Here is a 14,973-nt window from a genome sequence, read left to right as displayed (position 1 = left end):
TCATTCGCATACATGCCCAGACACTTCACCCATCCGCTATACTCAAAAGGGGTAATACTATGTTCCTCTCTCAGTGTCTGCGCAAAAGGCTCTAGATATAGGTTAAACAGGAGTGGGGAAAGGGGACAACCCTGCCTGGTTCCCCGTGAAATTTTAAATGGCTCTGTAAGTGTGTCATTGACTAAAAGCTTGGCGGTGGGGGCTCTGTACAGCAGCTGGATGGTTCGACAGAAGTTCTCACCTAGATGAAACTTCCTTAATACTGCCGCCAGGTTGGGCCAGTTGACCCTATCGAAGGCCTTAGTGGCGTCTAGGGTTAATGTAGCCAAGGGTAAGGAAAAAGTTGTGGCGATATCTATCGCTGCAACCAGGTCCCGGGTTAAATCTGCCAACTGGCGCCCCCTAATGAAGCCCTTTTGGTCTTCATGAATTATCGAGCCGATCTCACTTGCCAGCCGAGCTGATAACACTGCGGCAAAGATCTTGTAATCATTGTTTAATAGCGAGATCGGCCGATAAGACCCGGAATCAGTTGGATCCTTGCCCGGTTTCGGTATAAGAACTATGGTTGCTTCACTCCACGAATGCGGAGGCACTAACCCATTTATAAAAATGTCGTAGAATAGCGCCGTCAATGTTGTTACTAAGACCGGGCACAAAACCGGTATAATTCCCCAGGAAGGCCATCTGACCCTGCCGCCTTCCCTTGCTTTTTTTTTTTTTTTTTTTTTTGCAGAGTTTTATATAGCGCGAACTAGAACCGAACCGAATCAGTTATCAGAGCACTTTACATAGCACCAGTTACGGACGGACACACATTCATTTTAGGCACGGGGAGATTAAGTGATTTGCCCAGAATCACAGGGGGTTTTTGGCGTCGTTACCGAGACTCGAACCGAGTTCCCCAGGTCTGAGGTCGAGCGCCTTAGCCGTTAGGCCAACCCCTCTCCCCAGTTGACCTATCGCCTTACTTACTTCAACCTCCGATATGTCCCTATCGAGGCGTTCTGTTTGATCGCCCGTAAGGGTGGGCAGTTGGATCCTGCCTAGCCATGAGTTTCTTGCCAGGGGGTCATCTTCGATGTCCTCGGTGTAAATATTTTGCAAGAACTCCTAAAAAGCGCTACCAATCTCCGTATTGGTAGTCCTGACAGTAGGGTCCCCCTCCTTTCGAATTCCCTTTATAAACTTTTTAGATTGATCTGTTTTAATCTTCCAAGCTAAAACCTTACCAGCTGCCTCCCCATTTTCGAAATTCGAGATCTTGCTTGCCGCCCACCTCCTCTCCACTCTTTCCTGTAATACTTTATCCAACTCTGACTTCACCTTAGCCCGCTCTTCTTACACGACAGAGATTCCCCCTGAGGTACCGCACCTCCTGTCCAAGCTATCCAGTTCTCGTTCTAAAATCCTGATTTTCTCTCTATAGGCCTTTCCTCTGTATGAAGCTCGATTCGTAATATACCCTCTTACAAAAGCTTTAAGGGTTTTGCATACAGTGCTGATTCCCGCTGAATCCAAATTGATTTCTAGGAATTTAGACACCTCTTCTGACAGCAAGTTGGTCTCCGCCTGATCTAACAAAATCGTCCGATCAAATGACCACGACGAATATTTTTTCTGTTGAGTGACAATCAGGGAGAAGATTATCGCTGAGTGATCTGAGAGATGAGGGGGTAGATACCGCAACCCCTTCACCTCCTCTTTAATATTATAGCTAAAGAGGGCATAATCAATCCTTGAGCTGTGTCTATACTTAAGGTTCCTGTAGGAAACCCCGGGAGCGATACCCGCCCTTTCTCTCCAGACGTCTGCCAACCCCACAGACGACATAATGGACAGCAGAATGGGCCTTGACTTGGATGATACCATCGCTCTGGAGTTTGAGGACTTATCGAGCTTGGGGTTCAAAACGATATTAAAGTCCCCCACCCATATAATAGGGTCGTTCAGAGTGACTAAAGCCCCTTGGATTTTTTGAAGGTAGGACGGATCGTCTTGGTTTGGACCGTAATAACCTACCAAAATATATTGTTGACCGTCTAACTTCATTTTACTGATCAGCCACCTCCCACTAAGGTCCTCCTCATAGGCCAAAATCTGTGCCTTTGCTGATTTTTTAAACATAATGAGTATCCCACGGATGTTAGCGGTCTGATTTGTGCAGATTAATTTGTCCACCCACCTCTGCGTTTTCATGATTGTTTCAACCTCCTGTTTGAGTAGGTGTCTCCTGTAACACTATGACCTGCGCTGGGGAGTCCCTGAAATATTGCAAGATTCTATGCCTCCTGCCCTTCACTCGTAGATCATTAATGTTCCAGGATAAAAATTGCACTTCCGTCCTGTTATCTTTTTATACCCCCTACCATTAGCTGGATAAAACACTCTCAGAAGGTGGTCGCGGTGGTTGGAAATTAGCTTGGAATTAAAAAAAATAGCAACAGGTTTATGAGGACTTTTTTTTTCTTTGCGCCCCCCTTCCCTCCCCCCTCCCCTGGAAACCCCCCCCCCCCCTCACTTCTCCTGGCATGTTGGTTCGCCAGTTTTACGTTGGTGTATTAGTCTCTAACCCCAACTACCCCCTATAGAAAATCTATTTACCTGCTATTCTTTATATTTTTATGTATTCGCTTGTCCCCTTATTACAGACGTGCGGAGCGAGAAGGGAAAGAAAGAAAAAAAAAAGAAAAAAAAACAAACAGAATCCTCTTTCTTCTTTTTTTTTCTCCCCCCCACCCCTCTCCTCATTCTTCATCCTTCTCTCTTCCTCCCTCTCCTTTAACTTTGATTTGGATTTTCTCCTTGTTTTTAAATGTTGTCATAGCTTTTATTCAATTCTATTGTATTTTTCTTTCTATCTTTCCTGTTCTTCTCTTTCCCTAATAAATGTAAAAGGCCCATGGACTTTATTCCTCCTAATTTATTTTTTTTAATGCTATTTTTTTTTTTTACATTAACATTTTTTTTTTCCTTTCTTTTTTCTCCATTAACTGTCAAACCCAAATCTGACTAACTTGACATTGATTCTTACAAGTGAATACTTCATCCCCTACCTTTGGCTGGAAGAAGTGTTAGGGTTACTGGGGCTTATCTCCCTCCTTGTGAGTGCTCAGAAATGGAGCTAATTAGCTCATCCGCTTCCCTGGGGGAACGAATGTTGTACATCTTGTTGTTGTACATTATTTTTAGGAAGGCGGGAAACCTCATTTGTACTGTAACCCCCGCTGCCCTGAATTTATCCATTGTTTGCCCCAACTCCCACTGTCTTTCGAGGGTGACCTTCGAAAGGTCCGACCGAACCTTAAAGGAAAAGTCCGGGGCTTTCAGTGATTTCGCCTTCAGGGCGACATTAAGAATCTTCTCTTTCAGGGAGTATGTCAAAAAGTTCAAGACTATTTTCCTTGGCTTTACTCTCCCTGCATTGAGGCGGAATGGATCCCTGTGAATTCTCTGAATATCTTTGGCTAACTCTTCCTCTGTTTCTTCCAGGTTAAGGGCACTTTTTAATAAAGACACCACAAAAGTCTTAAGGTCTCCCCCTTCTTTCGCCTCTGGGATCTTTAAGAGACGTAGATTATTTCTTCTAGAAAAATTCTCCAGAGACTCGACCCTGTCCCTCATCTCATCCCCCTCCTTCCTTAGGGATTGAATCCGGGAATGTACTGCCTCCAGGTTGGCTTTTAGCTCCCCAAAAGATCCTTCCAGACTCTCAGTTCTCTCCGAGAGCCCGTCCACTTTCCGCTCCAAGGTGTCACATGCTATCCTGATCTCACTTTGGTTTTGTTTAGATTCCGCGAAGCCCATCTTTATCTCCTCTCTCATGGTGATTAGCAGTTCCTCCAGGGGGGTCCCTCCCTGCTCTTTCTCAGTATACATTATACCCCCCTCTGCTCCACCTCCTGCACACCCCTCAGCCAGCCCCCCGGGAGCCTCTGTTGGCAGTGTATTCGCTACAGGTGCAGGTGCAGGTGCATCTAGCGGAGTCCCACCTGGAGCCCCCAAATCTGCCATCTTCTGTGTGGAACAACCTGCGGGCTCTAGGCCTTGAATAACTGGGCTATGAGTCACCTCCAACACCTGTGGTAGTACCTTGAAAAAAGCACGCAACAAGGGTGTTATTCGTGACACCGGGGCCCCCTTGCGTTTACCCCTCGCCTGAATATAGGAATCGGGAACCACTTTCCCCCCCTGCCCTGCTTCCCAGATTCCACCTGCGCAATCGGCAACCCCTTTGACTGTCCCCCCCCCAAATTCGCTGCCTCCGTCCGTCAGATCAGGGGTAGTGCCCTCACAGTACTCCTTAACCCCTGAGCCTTCTCCCCTCCTCCTTCCTTTACCTCCTCCTTTACCTCCTCCTTTACCTCCTCTTTTCTTCGGGGGAGCTTTCTTTTTATTGCTGCTGGTATTCGCGGTATTAGTGGTATTAGTGGAGAACTGCCGCAGATTTTTTGGGGATTTTAAGTCGGGAAATGCCTTTGAACCTCCACCTCCACCTCCCTGCGGGTCATCCGTCCAGCCCCTCTCCTTACTGACACCGTTGCTGGAACTGTTGCTGCCGCCGGTATCAAGATCGCCACCAGGGGGTTCGACTACGGTGGGTCTCTGCCTCCTCCCTGCTCCTACTGCTTCTGCCTTCGATTTCAGCCTCTGCGCAGCACCCTTTACTACCTCAAGATCTCCGTCCTTGGTCCTTGGGGGGTGCAAATATCGGGTGTTACTTTTCACGCCCTTCTCCCTGCCCCCGATCTTGAGGCATCCACGAGCCACCACCCGGCGTCCACGTCGCAGCTCCACGCCTGCTCGGAACCACTGCTGCAACGAGATGGGAGGGGCGGGCAACGCCGGAGCAGAAACCGCGGCCAAACACATCCGCGCCTGGCCACTTTACTTCGAAAAGCTGAAAATTTCGGGATTCAGCACGCTTCCAGGGGATTTAAGGCAAGTTTTACAGGTATTTCGTCTACATCTAGCCCGATGGGGAAGAGACCATCACCTCCGTGCGAGTCGCTCTAACTCGCGGCCGCCATGTTTTCATTACATTAAATCTTGATTTGACCATGAAATGAAGGTCTTTGAGAAACCAAAGTAGAAGAAACCAAAATTGTTGGATGAATTGTTGCAGAATAGAGTAATGCAGCTTGTGATTAATTAAAAAATCAGAGAGATGACCGACAAAGTTTCGTTAGTTAGAAATTAATGTTTACTTATGTGTGTTTTAGTAAGCCTAACTAGTCAGCAAATTCATTTTGTTGGGCCTTTGATTGTTTGCATTGACATTTTAGATTTGCTGAAGAAATGTGGGTTTTAAAACTGCATGAACAAGTGTGTTATGTGTATGTTTCTCGTCTGTGTTTTTCCTTTTTATTAAATAGTTGAAATGGGATTCATTTCATAGTGCTGTTTTCTTGTAATGAATAAAATGTATTTATCTGTGTGCCTTAGGAGGAAGCCATGGCAAGATGTTTTTGTATGTTGCAATATTCAAGGCTGGTGTTGCCCAAGCCACAACTGTATCTTCAATCATTTTTAAATGGCTTATTGTTTGTTTTGATTTCAACAATGCAATGTCATTCCCCTTGTTTGTAGGGTAAAGAGTGCTTTACATGTGCCCATGATTTAGACATTCCCTAAAAAACGTATTTAGCAAAGTTCTTCAATGCTGATTGGTATGCCATGTATCTTTGTTAGTACAGCTCTATGATAGCACTTCAAGCCTTGTCCTGTGCATTGTTTTTTTACTTCTCTGCAACAAAAACTGTGCCATTTGTGGGATGTGTGTCAGCTCTTTTGCTCTAGAGGCAGACTCTATGATAGTCTGCTTATTGGATTTATGCTTAAGGACTTTTCTTTGACTTGCCACAGACATTTCTATGACTTTCAATCTCTTTTCTCAGAGGCTGACTACATGTTGATCCTCGTGTTGATTACTCTCCTTTGACTTTCTATCTGAGCAGATTTCTGTTACCTCTTTATTGAATTATATATTTCTTTCTTTCTTTATTCTTCATTTCGGTTGGTGGACCATAAACAAATGTACACAGATATATACAGACTGTATAAAACAGATAAAAAGGCTAAAACTCATAATAAAAAGAGTTTTAGATAAAAAAAAACATTTAAGTAAAAACTCTTTAAGAAATGTCATCTGTGCCCACTACATACAGCTTAAAAAACGGGATACAGCATAAACAATTTGGAGTTTTCTTTGCAGTGACGTGTGCCGAGATTCCTAAACAATTGGATCAGTCATCTATGTCTGATTATGTGGTATCCCGTGCAAAAGAAGAATACATGTAGTTCAGTCTTCTCTCCCAAACTACAAGCTGGCCACCCCAGAAAGGTGCTACTGGACCATTTATTAGTGAATGTGTGCAGGGGGAGTGAGCCATGCGGAAATTGCTTGTACAGTTTCCTGGCTAGTGCTGGTTGTATTTCATCGAGGCATGGCTCTATATTATACATGTCCTGTGCTATCAGGAAATTAACTGTAAGTGATCCAGTGGTGGAGTTTTCATGGAGTTTGGCAAGTTTGCCCCCCCATAGCTGCAAACTAACTGCTTGCGCGTAATTGCCACACAGGCTGATTCCGGGTAGTACCATAAGTTGTCTCAACCAATGATACTAAGACCTTCCCTGATGTGTGAAAACCAAGCCAGCTTACTTATGCCAGGGAGTCTCAGAAGTTCTAGGAGCTCAGACCTGTACTCTGCCAGTTCGGGTGTCGCCCATAGGCGCCGCCAAAATAGTAGAGGTCTGCAACCAATTTCCTCTGCGATGGGTCTCACCCCTAGATACAAACGCTGTGGAACTCGTGGTGAGCTCACTGGTAGGCTGAATAGCTGCCTGAGAAAACTGCTCTCTGTCTTGATAATGGACCTGGTGCGTACAAAGCAGCACTCCTGAGTTGAGTTTTATAGATCTCTATAACTAGGCTTACAGGCTTACGATTATAGTTTCTATAAAACTTGACCAGGCCACCAGTGGTCTGGTTCAATTTAAGGCTTGACTTGCCTGTTTGGGGCCCCTAGGCCATATTTTCAGTTAAAGTAAGACCCAAGTAGTCAAAGACGGGTACCCGCTCCAGGGGAATACCATTCATGTGCGGTCAACACAGAGCATCTCTGGGAACCAGGTCAAAAGCACTTTTGAGGTCTACAAAGACCAGATACAAGCTACTGCCTTCTAAATACACTGATTTCCAATAGATAAGTTGGAGCCTAAAGATCTGTTCCACAGTTGATGTTTTTTCTCTAAACCCAGCTTGCCAGGGCCTTATGTTCCTTCAACCAGGATTTCAGGTGATCTAGTAGGATCCTAGCAAAAAACCTTTCGTGATATGTCAATCAGACTGATCAGTCTGTAATTAGTAGGTAATAGAGGAGATCTCTTTTTGTGTACCAGGTGGATTTCGGCTCCTGCCCAAGTAGCAGGGAGTGCCATCCCTAGCAAGATGGCATTATAGACCACCAATAGATAGGGGCCCCAGATATTGGGTTCAGCCCGGAAAAGATCCCCTGGTATCTTGTCCAAGCCAGTTGCTTTGTCGGAAACTATTCTACTTAGGGCTTTGGTAACTTCTGCCAGGGTAATCTCTGAGGGAACTAGATTAGAATTCAAGGGTGGTAAGGTAGCTAGGGTCTGGCTACCAGCCTCAACCTCACGTGAAGCGTGAAGGGCCAGAAAGTGCACTTTCCAGCTGTCTGCAGCTATGTTTGGCTCAAGAGCTGCCTTCCCTTTGCTACTACCTGTGGACACAATGTTCCAAAATGTTTTCATGTCTTTCGCCACAAGAGCCAATTTCAGACTTTTCCATTGATCCATTTCCCATGCCGTTTATGCAAGTGAGATGATGACTTTGTAAGAGGTCCTGCTGTTTTTACTTTGTAGTTACACTTATATTTTATGGCCTCAATCAGGGCCTTCTTTGCCACTCGACAGTTACCATTGAACCATGTCTGCTTCATCTTCATCCAACGCCCCCGGATACACACTGGCCAAAACACATCCACCAACTTGGCATTTATGCACTCTTGATCTTAGCAACACCTGCAAGGGATGCAGCGATAACAACTGACTTTAAAAGCTCTGCCAAATCCTCAATATTGGGAATGATAGCTTTGCAAAGAAGGGCCATAGTTTTGGGCTATTTTTCTATCCATACCCACCCGACTTTTCGTCTGTCATTGGTGAAGGTCAATCTGTTGTCAATTGTAGAAGCTAGGTCTGGGGCTCCCCCGATGGTTGGCAAAGACAGTTTGAGTATTAACGCGTTGTGGTCGCTATCATGACATGGCCTGACAGCGAAGTCCACAACCCTGCCTCACATCCTGGTTTCTACTAGGATGTGATCTATAATAGAAGAGTGGCCAACTCTATTATAGGTGTGCACTTCGGGAGAATCAGAACTGGTTTGGCCATTGCAGGCTTGCAGGGAGTACTTTAAAGTAAGTGCTTTAATTTGGAGAGCCAACGGTGTCCAGGCCCTAATCGGGGGAGTATTGAGCTCAGGAATGGCCCACAACTCATCCTCCTTGGTAACAGGTGTGCCATTGAGATCTTTCCTAGGCTCGAATTGGCAGTTGAGGTCACCCCACAGAACCACCACAGCGCTGTTAAAAAAACTAGATATCAGACCATCAAGTTGGTCTATGGTCAGGGATTATATATTTGGTTATGGGTAATTCCCTTATGCTAGGACCTCTTGCAATTGGCTTTATTTTCAGGCAATATTGATGATGATTTGAATCTGATTAGATAACTACTTTTGCCATCTGTAATAATTATAAATATTGGATAAACTTTTATGATTTTGACTTAGAGTATTGTTCTTTTGCACCTTCTATCTTTCATCCGTACCTTCTTTCGTTCGTACCTTCTGTCTTTCTTTCGTACATTCTTTCTTTTTCCTTCGTACCTTCTTTCTATCTTTCTTTCTTTTGTACCTTCTTTCTCATTCTTACCTTCTGTCTTCTCTTTCTTACCTTCTTTCTTTTCTACCTTCTTTCTTTCTTACCTTCTTTCTTTCTTACCTTCTTTCTTTCTTACTTTCTTTCATATCTTGTTTCATTTGTACTTTTTTCTTTTGTACCTTCTTTCTCATGTACCTTCTTACCTTCTTTCTTTCAGTGCTTTTTTCTTTCTTTTATTCTTTCTTTTATTCTTACCTTGTTTCTCTTACTTACCTTCTTTTCACCTTGTTGCCTTCTTGCTCATCTTCTTATCATCTTTCTCTTTCTTACTTTCTTTCTCACCTTCTTACATTCTTCTTACCGTGATTCTTTTTCTTACCTTCTTTCTCACCTTCTTAAGTTCTTTCTTAACTTCTTACTTTCTTTCTTTCTTTCGTACCTTCTTTCTTTCTTTCTTCCATACCTTCTTTCTTTCTATCATACCATCTTTCTCTTTCTTTTTTCTTATGTACCTTCTTTCTTTCAAAACTTCTTTCTCTCTTTCTTAACTTCTTTCTCTCTTTCTTATCTCCTTACCTTCTTTCTCATTCTTTCTTTCTTTCTCTTTCTTACCTTCTATATTTCTCTTTCTTAACTTCTATTTTCTCTTTCTTACCTTCTTTCTTTCTTTTTTTTTCGTACCTTCTTTCTTCTGTATCTTCTTTATTACCTTCTTTCTCACCTTCTTTCTCTTTCTTACATTCTTTCTTTCTTACCTTCCTTTTTCTTCTCTTTCTAACCTTCTTTTTTCTTGCTTACCTTCCTTCTTTCTTTCTTATCTTCTTTCTTTCTCTTTCATACCCTCTTTCTTTCCTTTTTTCCTTTTTTCCTTTCTTACCTTCTTTTTCTTTTTCATTTTTACTTTCTTATCTTCTTTCTCTTTCTTTCCTCCTTTCTTTCTCTTTCTTAACTTCTTTCTTTCTCTTTCTTACCTTTTTTCTTTCTTTCTTACCTTCTCTTTCTTTCTTGCCTTCTCTTTCTTTCTTTCTTTCTTTTTTCTTTCTTTCCTTCCTTACTTCTTTCTTTCAATTTTTCTTTCTTTCTTACCTTTTTGCTTACTTTTTTTCTCCACAACTCTGTCCTTCCTCCTATCTTCTCTCTTCCTTTATCTACCATTGCTATTCCTTCTTACTTATTTATGCCTTTATTTCCAAATTGTTTCCATCTTTTTTATTCTTGTACTATTTTGTTTCTTAAAACTGTTTTTATTTTGATTGATCTCTTTCTTTTTCAGTTTTCCTTTGTCTTTTCTTCTTCCCCCAAGTATCCTCCTTCTCTCCTTTCATCCTTCATTCTTTCTTTTCCTTTGGCTCTTCCTTCCTTTCTTCCAGTTTCTTCTCTCTTTCCTTTTCCTTGCTTTTCTCTCTCCTCTTTGCTTTTTCTTTCTGCGCTTTCTCCCTCACACCCTAATTTCCACCCTCTAACCTTCTGCATCAACAGGGGTCAAATGTCTGGGTATGTGTCTGCTAAAGTGCCGCTGATTCTTTTGACATGGAGATTGGTTTTTACTTTCTATGGGTGCAAAATTAGATGTTTTTTGGTAAAGTAAAACACATGACAATCTTGCTGGGGTATAGAGAATGTGAAATGTGAGAATGTGAAAGGAAAGGCTGTAGGATGCCATTTTGTTCGTAGGCACAAGTAAATACCTGTAAATGAACTGTACACATATTTCAGACTATATCAGCAGTTAGGAAAACAGGAATGATTCTGAAGTGTAATGGAAACACAGATTTTTATAGGATCAAATCAAGACACTTAACTTACTAGTGTGCTAGTGATAAATATTAGATTAAACTCGATTTTCACGCATTATCATTAATATGCTGTATTGTTGCATCAGTATTACTGTACATCTGTGAACATTTAGCAGCCATTTCACTCTGTGCCGAGTGTAAATAACAGTGAACTATCACATCATGATCTAGTAATTTATTATTTGCCACAGTGTGCTCCATACTACACCCTTACCACTCTTGCTTAATATATTTTCTACACTTGTTCTTTGAGTAGTACATGGATTTTACATAGCGCCTCTTACTCCATTGATATACCATTGATGGCACCATCCCCACATACAAAAAAATTTGTTCTAGCACCACTGTCGTTCATGGTTATTTAGACTGCTCTCTGCCCCCACACCGGTGCCCTGAAGTTGCATTTTTGCCAAATACATACATTGGTATTTATGAAATTTTGCAGCATACAGAGGAGCCTCTCTTGCTCTGTGCTTTGAGTAAAATAGCAGACCTATTGAGAAAGACTTAGGAAAACAGTCCAAAATAGAAGCAGGATCAGGCAGCCAGGCTCCCATTCTCTCCCTGCCAATCACAATGCTGTCATACAGCAGCGTTTTATTGGTCTGAGTGCCGTGGTTCGCGCTCAGAGAGAGACTGGGAGTTTGGGAATGTTCTACACTCAGGCTATAATACAAACTGGCCGGGGTGTAGTACATGCAAAGTGTGCATGACTGTTTGGCAGGCCAAAGACGGCCGGCCAAACCATCGTGCACACTTATGGTGGGTGCAGCCACCATTATTCCCTCTACTGGTGTCACAGAGCCCAGCCCTGCCCTAACACTGATCTTAAAGCCAGATGAAAAATAAAATGATTACAATGTTCTCTTATTATCATTTTATTTTTACTTTACTCTGCTCTTAGAGCAGTGGGGTGATGCTCCTCCGTCTTAGCGTAGGAGCCACCCTAGGATCAGGGTGCTGCAGCAGCCATGTATCCGGAGGAGCCACACATTAAAATCACCCAATCAGTAAAGTGCTTGCCTTCATGATGCAGTGTGCAAGTAACACACACCAAAATTAGATGCATAACTTGGTGGAAGTCAACAAATCCACGGGTAAAAAGGTACATGGAAGAGTAGTGAAATCACGCCTTCAGGTTCAGGTGTAATCTAAATGGAAAACAGCAGTTGCCTTTAGTGTTTTCAAGCTCTGCTGGCAACGAAACATGCACTACCTCTATTTAATGTGTGTGCTATGGACCCCGAAATGAAACACATAGATCCCTTCAGTGCAGGTACAGCACTGAAAACGGGATCCTAGTAAGTCCCCTGGTGCTGTTCTCGCAATGTCACTTACAGAAATTGCATGGACATATCTGAGTTCATTCCTTTTGCAAGTTTTTTCTATGTAAGCATTTTTCTCATGTAGATTTACCTTGTGTGTTACTAGATAAAGTAGACAAAGAAATAAAAGCTGCGTGAGATAATGTATTACTTTGAAAAAGTTGTAAAAAGAGGTCCTCGTGATAAAGCAATGTGAAAACTAGTCTTCAGAAATATGTGCTTTATGTGAAGTTGTGTAGATTTTGGTTTGGGCTGGCGCATCTAGAGGTTTTCTGGATAAGGGCAAGTAAGATTTTATATGAACACCTCCCCTCATGTATCATGCAGGAAACCTCTAGTTCAAGAAAAGCCCAAAAATACTACGTAACTGTAGCCACCCGTTCGTATTAGCAAAATAAATGAACAACTTGCTACTCTAAAGTTTTATGTTTAATGTACCCAACACTGCTGCCTAATGGAGGACAAAGGGTTGTCAGCTCATACCTCGTGACATAGCGACTGCTCGTGTGCAGCTAATTCCTTTATGAAACCTATAACAGTGTGTAGAAAACGTGTGTCAGAAATGTAACATTCTTATTCATGCCTTCATACTCCTGGGAATGTGCTCAAGTGTCCGAACACTACCCCTATGTTTGTATACCTATGGTAATCTGGTGCATACATCTATTTTTGCTGCTAAACTGCTAACACTTAATGTATCCAGTTGCAATGGAGAATATTATTGAAGATTAGGAAGAACATTATTTACCTGTCCCCAGAAGGTGCTCATTCCGTGAAAGCAGGCGTTTGATGTGTGTATCACAGAGAGGAACTCTGGATCCGTGTAATCATAGCGTTTTCCAAACATAACAGAGAAGACAATATTGGTGTTGACAGCCCCGAAGAGATCTTTGGGGTTAAGTTGGGAACCTGGTGCAAAAAGACGATATAGTTATTATTGCAGGGCTTTGTATTTTTTTCATATTACAAATTAACATGTGGGTGTTAACTTCGCTATTAGTGAGCACAAGATGACGGAAAGCTATCAATCAGACTGCGGTGGGTGGTACACCAGCCAACTGGGTCAGTGGAGGCTAATGCTTTTTGTTCCATGGGGAAACATCACCCATTTATTATAGAGATCCCCTCCACCTTATTGGAGATCAATAAGCCTTCAAAGCAACTGCCTCTGAGGAGGATAGGCAGAATCTTGCACAGTTTGCCAAGCAGGTGCCATGTTTATGGTGCCAACTTGATAAACTATTTTGTTTTTCAAAAATAAAGTCCCAAAGGGAGAGTTGGATCTTGGGAAAAAAACATTGACTGTGTTGATGAGCAGGGACTTTTCATCGTGCCTGAGAGAGTCCCCTCCCCAGGCGCACCTTGTGTTGTGGACCCAGGCAGGGAACTCCATAGTCACCCTGCCCTAAATATGTGAGGATGACTATCACACTCAAGGGTGACTAAGTTGAAGAAGTGTCATCAGGTTAAGGTTTTCATGGTACGTTTCAGCTAAGGCACAGCTGATGGAAACCCTGCTATTGCCTCATTCTTTAATAGGGTGGAGGAACCGTTAGCATTGCAAGGTCGGTGAACTGAGAAACACAAAAGATCAGTAGGTAAGAAATATTATATTATGATTTTTTTCCATAACTTCCTGAATCCACAGCTAAATCCATAATCCATCACACCCAATTTATGGCATTAAGTCATGTATCTAAAATGATAGATTGTCCAGTGTTAGCCAATGCCACAAAATCTTTAATAATGTATCACGGCCTTTCCACGAAGTGGGAAAGATTTGGTGTAAAAATAAATAGAACATTAGATGAGAGGGGTAAGTACCCACCTCGATTATTAATCACAATTCTTGTCAGAATGAACAAGAGTCATTAAATACACCTGACAACTATGGTATAGGACAGGCAGGCTTAACTCAGAGGTAATGTGTAAAGTATTTATGCAGCACCAAAACAGTAATAAAATCAAAACACAACAGAAGAAAAATTCCAAACCATTGTATTGAACCTTATACTGTATTCATTGTGTTTCAGAGGCAAAGGAACAATACCGCTAGGCACAAATGAGAATTTAGAAAAAAGAATAAATAGTCATAAATAAAGTGACATGAAAATTACAAACATCCAATAGGCGAAACTAGAGATATGATTTTTTTAAAGTTTAAGGTTCAGAATAGCACAAAAAAGAAAGTGGCAACTACGTTCAACTGGTCGCAGTAGACTAGGACAGAGGTGAGGTTTGAGGCAAACTGAGCTGGAGCATGGATTGAAAAAGAAATCAGGTTGTACCCAGTTGGATGTTTTACCTTCGCACTGGAAGTAAAAAATCCTCAATGGGGCAAGGCAGCAAGCTACGGCTGAGGATTGTTCCATGACATTGGATAGCCATTGGACGAGGTCCCAGTGAAGCTGTTGACTATTGACAGGAAAGCTCTGAGAGGGAGACATTTTTATGTCATGCCCAGTGAAGGTCCCTTCTTAACTAGATACTTTTGGAGCCGTTGCCTGGGGAAGATTTCTATGTTTAGACTTAGGGCCTGCTTAAAAATTAGGCAGTCCATCAGACCCGTGGTGGAGGTATGGTGGTGGTTGGAGACTGCCACACCAGTGGTCCAACCGCCATATTATGAGTACAGTGGTTGGACCATGAGAGGACTGCCACAGCTGCCAGGGATCCACAATCCATAGCTGTGGCACGGTCGTCTGAGGCAGCAATATGCTTCATGGTGCTGCTGAGGCACTATGAACCAGATTAAGAGTTTCCTCACTGTGACTCTAACCATGGTACTGAGACCGCCATGGAAAGGGTGGCAGTGAGGAAACAAAGGGACCCCTTTCCTCAGGCCCATGGGATGTATGCATGGGGGCATATGGAGTGCAATATAAGATTCTATGCTGCACACCTCTATTAGTCCAAACTTTATGGATTGTAATCAAAACT

At 42.7% G+C, this 14,973-nt stretch overlaps 1 protein-coding gene across 1 annotated transcript in view; it reads right to left on the bottom strand.

Moving 5' to 3' along the window:
* LOC144781937 (cytochrome P450 2G1-like) overlaps nt 1-14,973 on the bottom strand; it is a 362,329-nt gene that overhangs the window by 167,582 nt on the left and 179,774 nt on the right. The window contains exon 4 of the mRNA XM_078661023.1: nt 12,782-12,942. Coding sequence (XP_078517149.1) covers nt 12,782-12,942 — 161 coding nt within the window. The remainder of the gene's footprint in view (nt 1-12,781; nt 12,943-14,973) is intronic.

The sequence above is a fragment of the Lissotriton helveticus genome, chromosome 9 (assembly GCF_964261635.1).
Source record: "Lissotriton helveticus chromosome 9, aLisHel1.1, whole genome shotgun sequence".
Lineage (NCBI taxonomy): Eukaryota > Metazoa > Chordata > Amphibia > Caudata > Salamandridae > Lissotriton > Lissotriton helveticus.
This window is presented reverse-complemented; position numbering and strand designations above follow the sequence as displayed.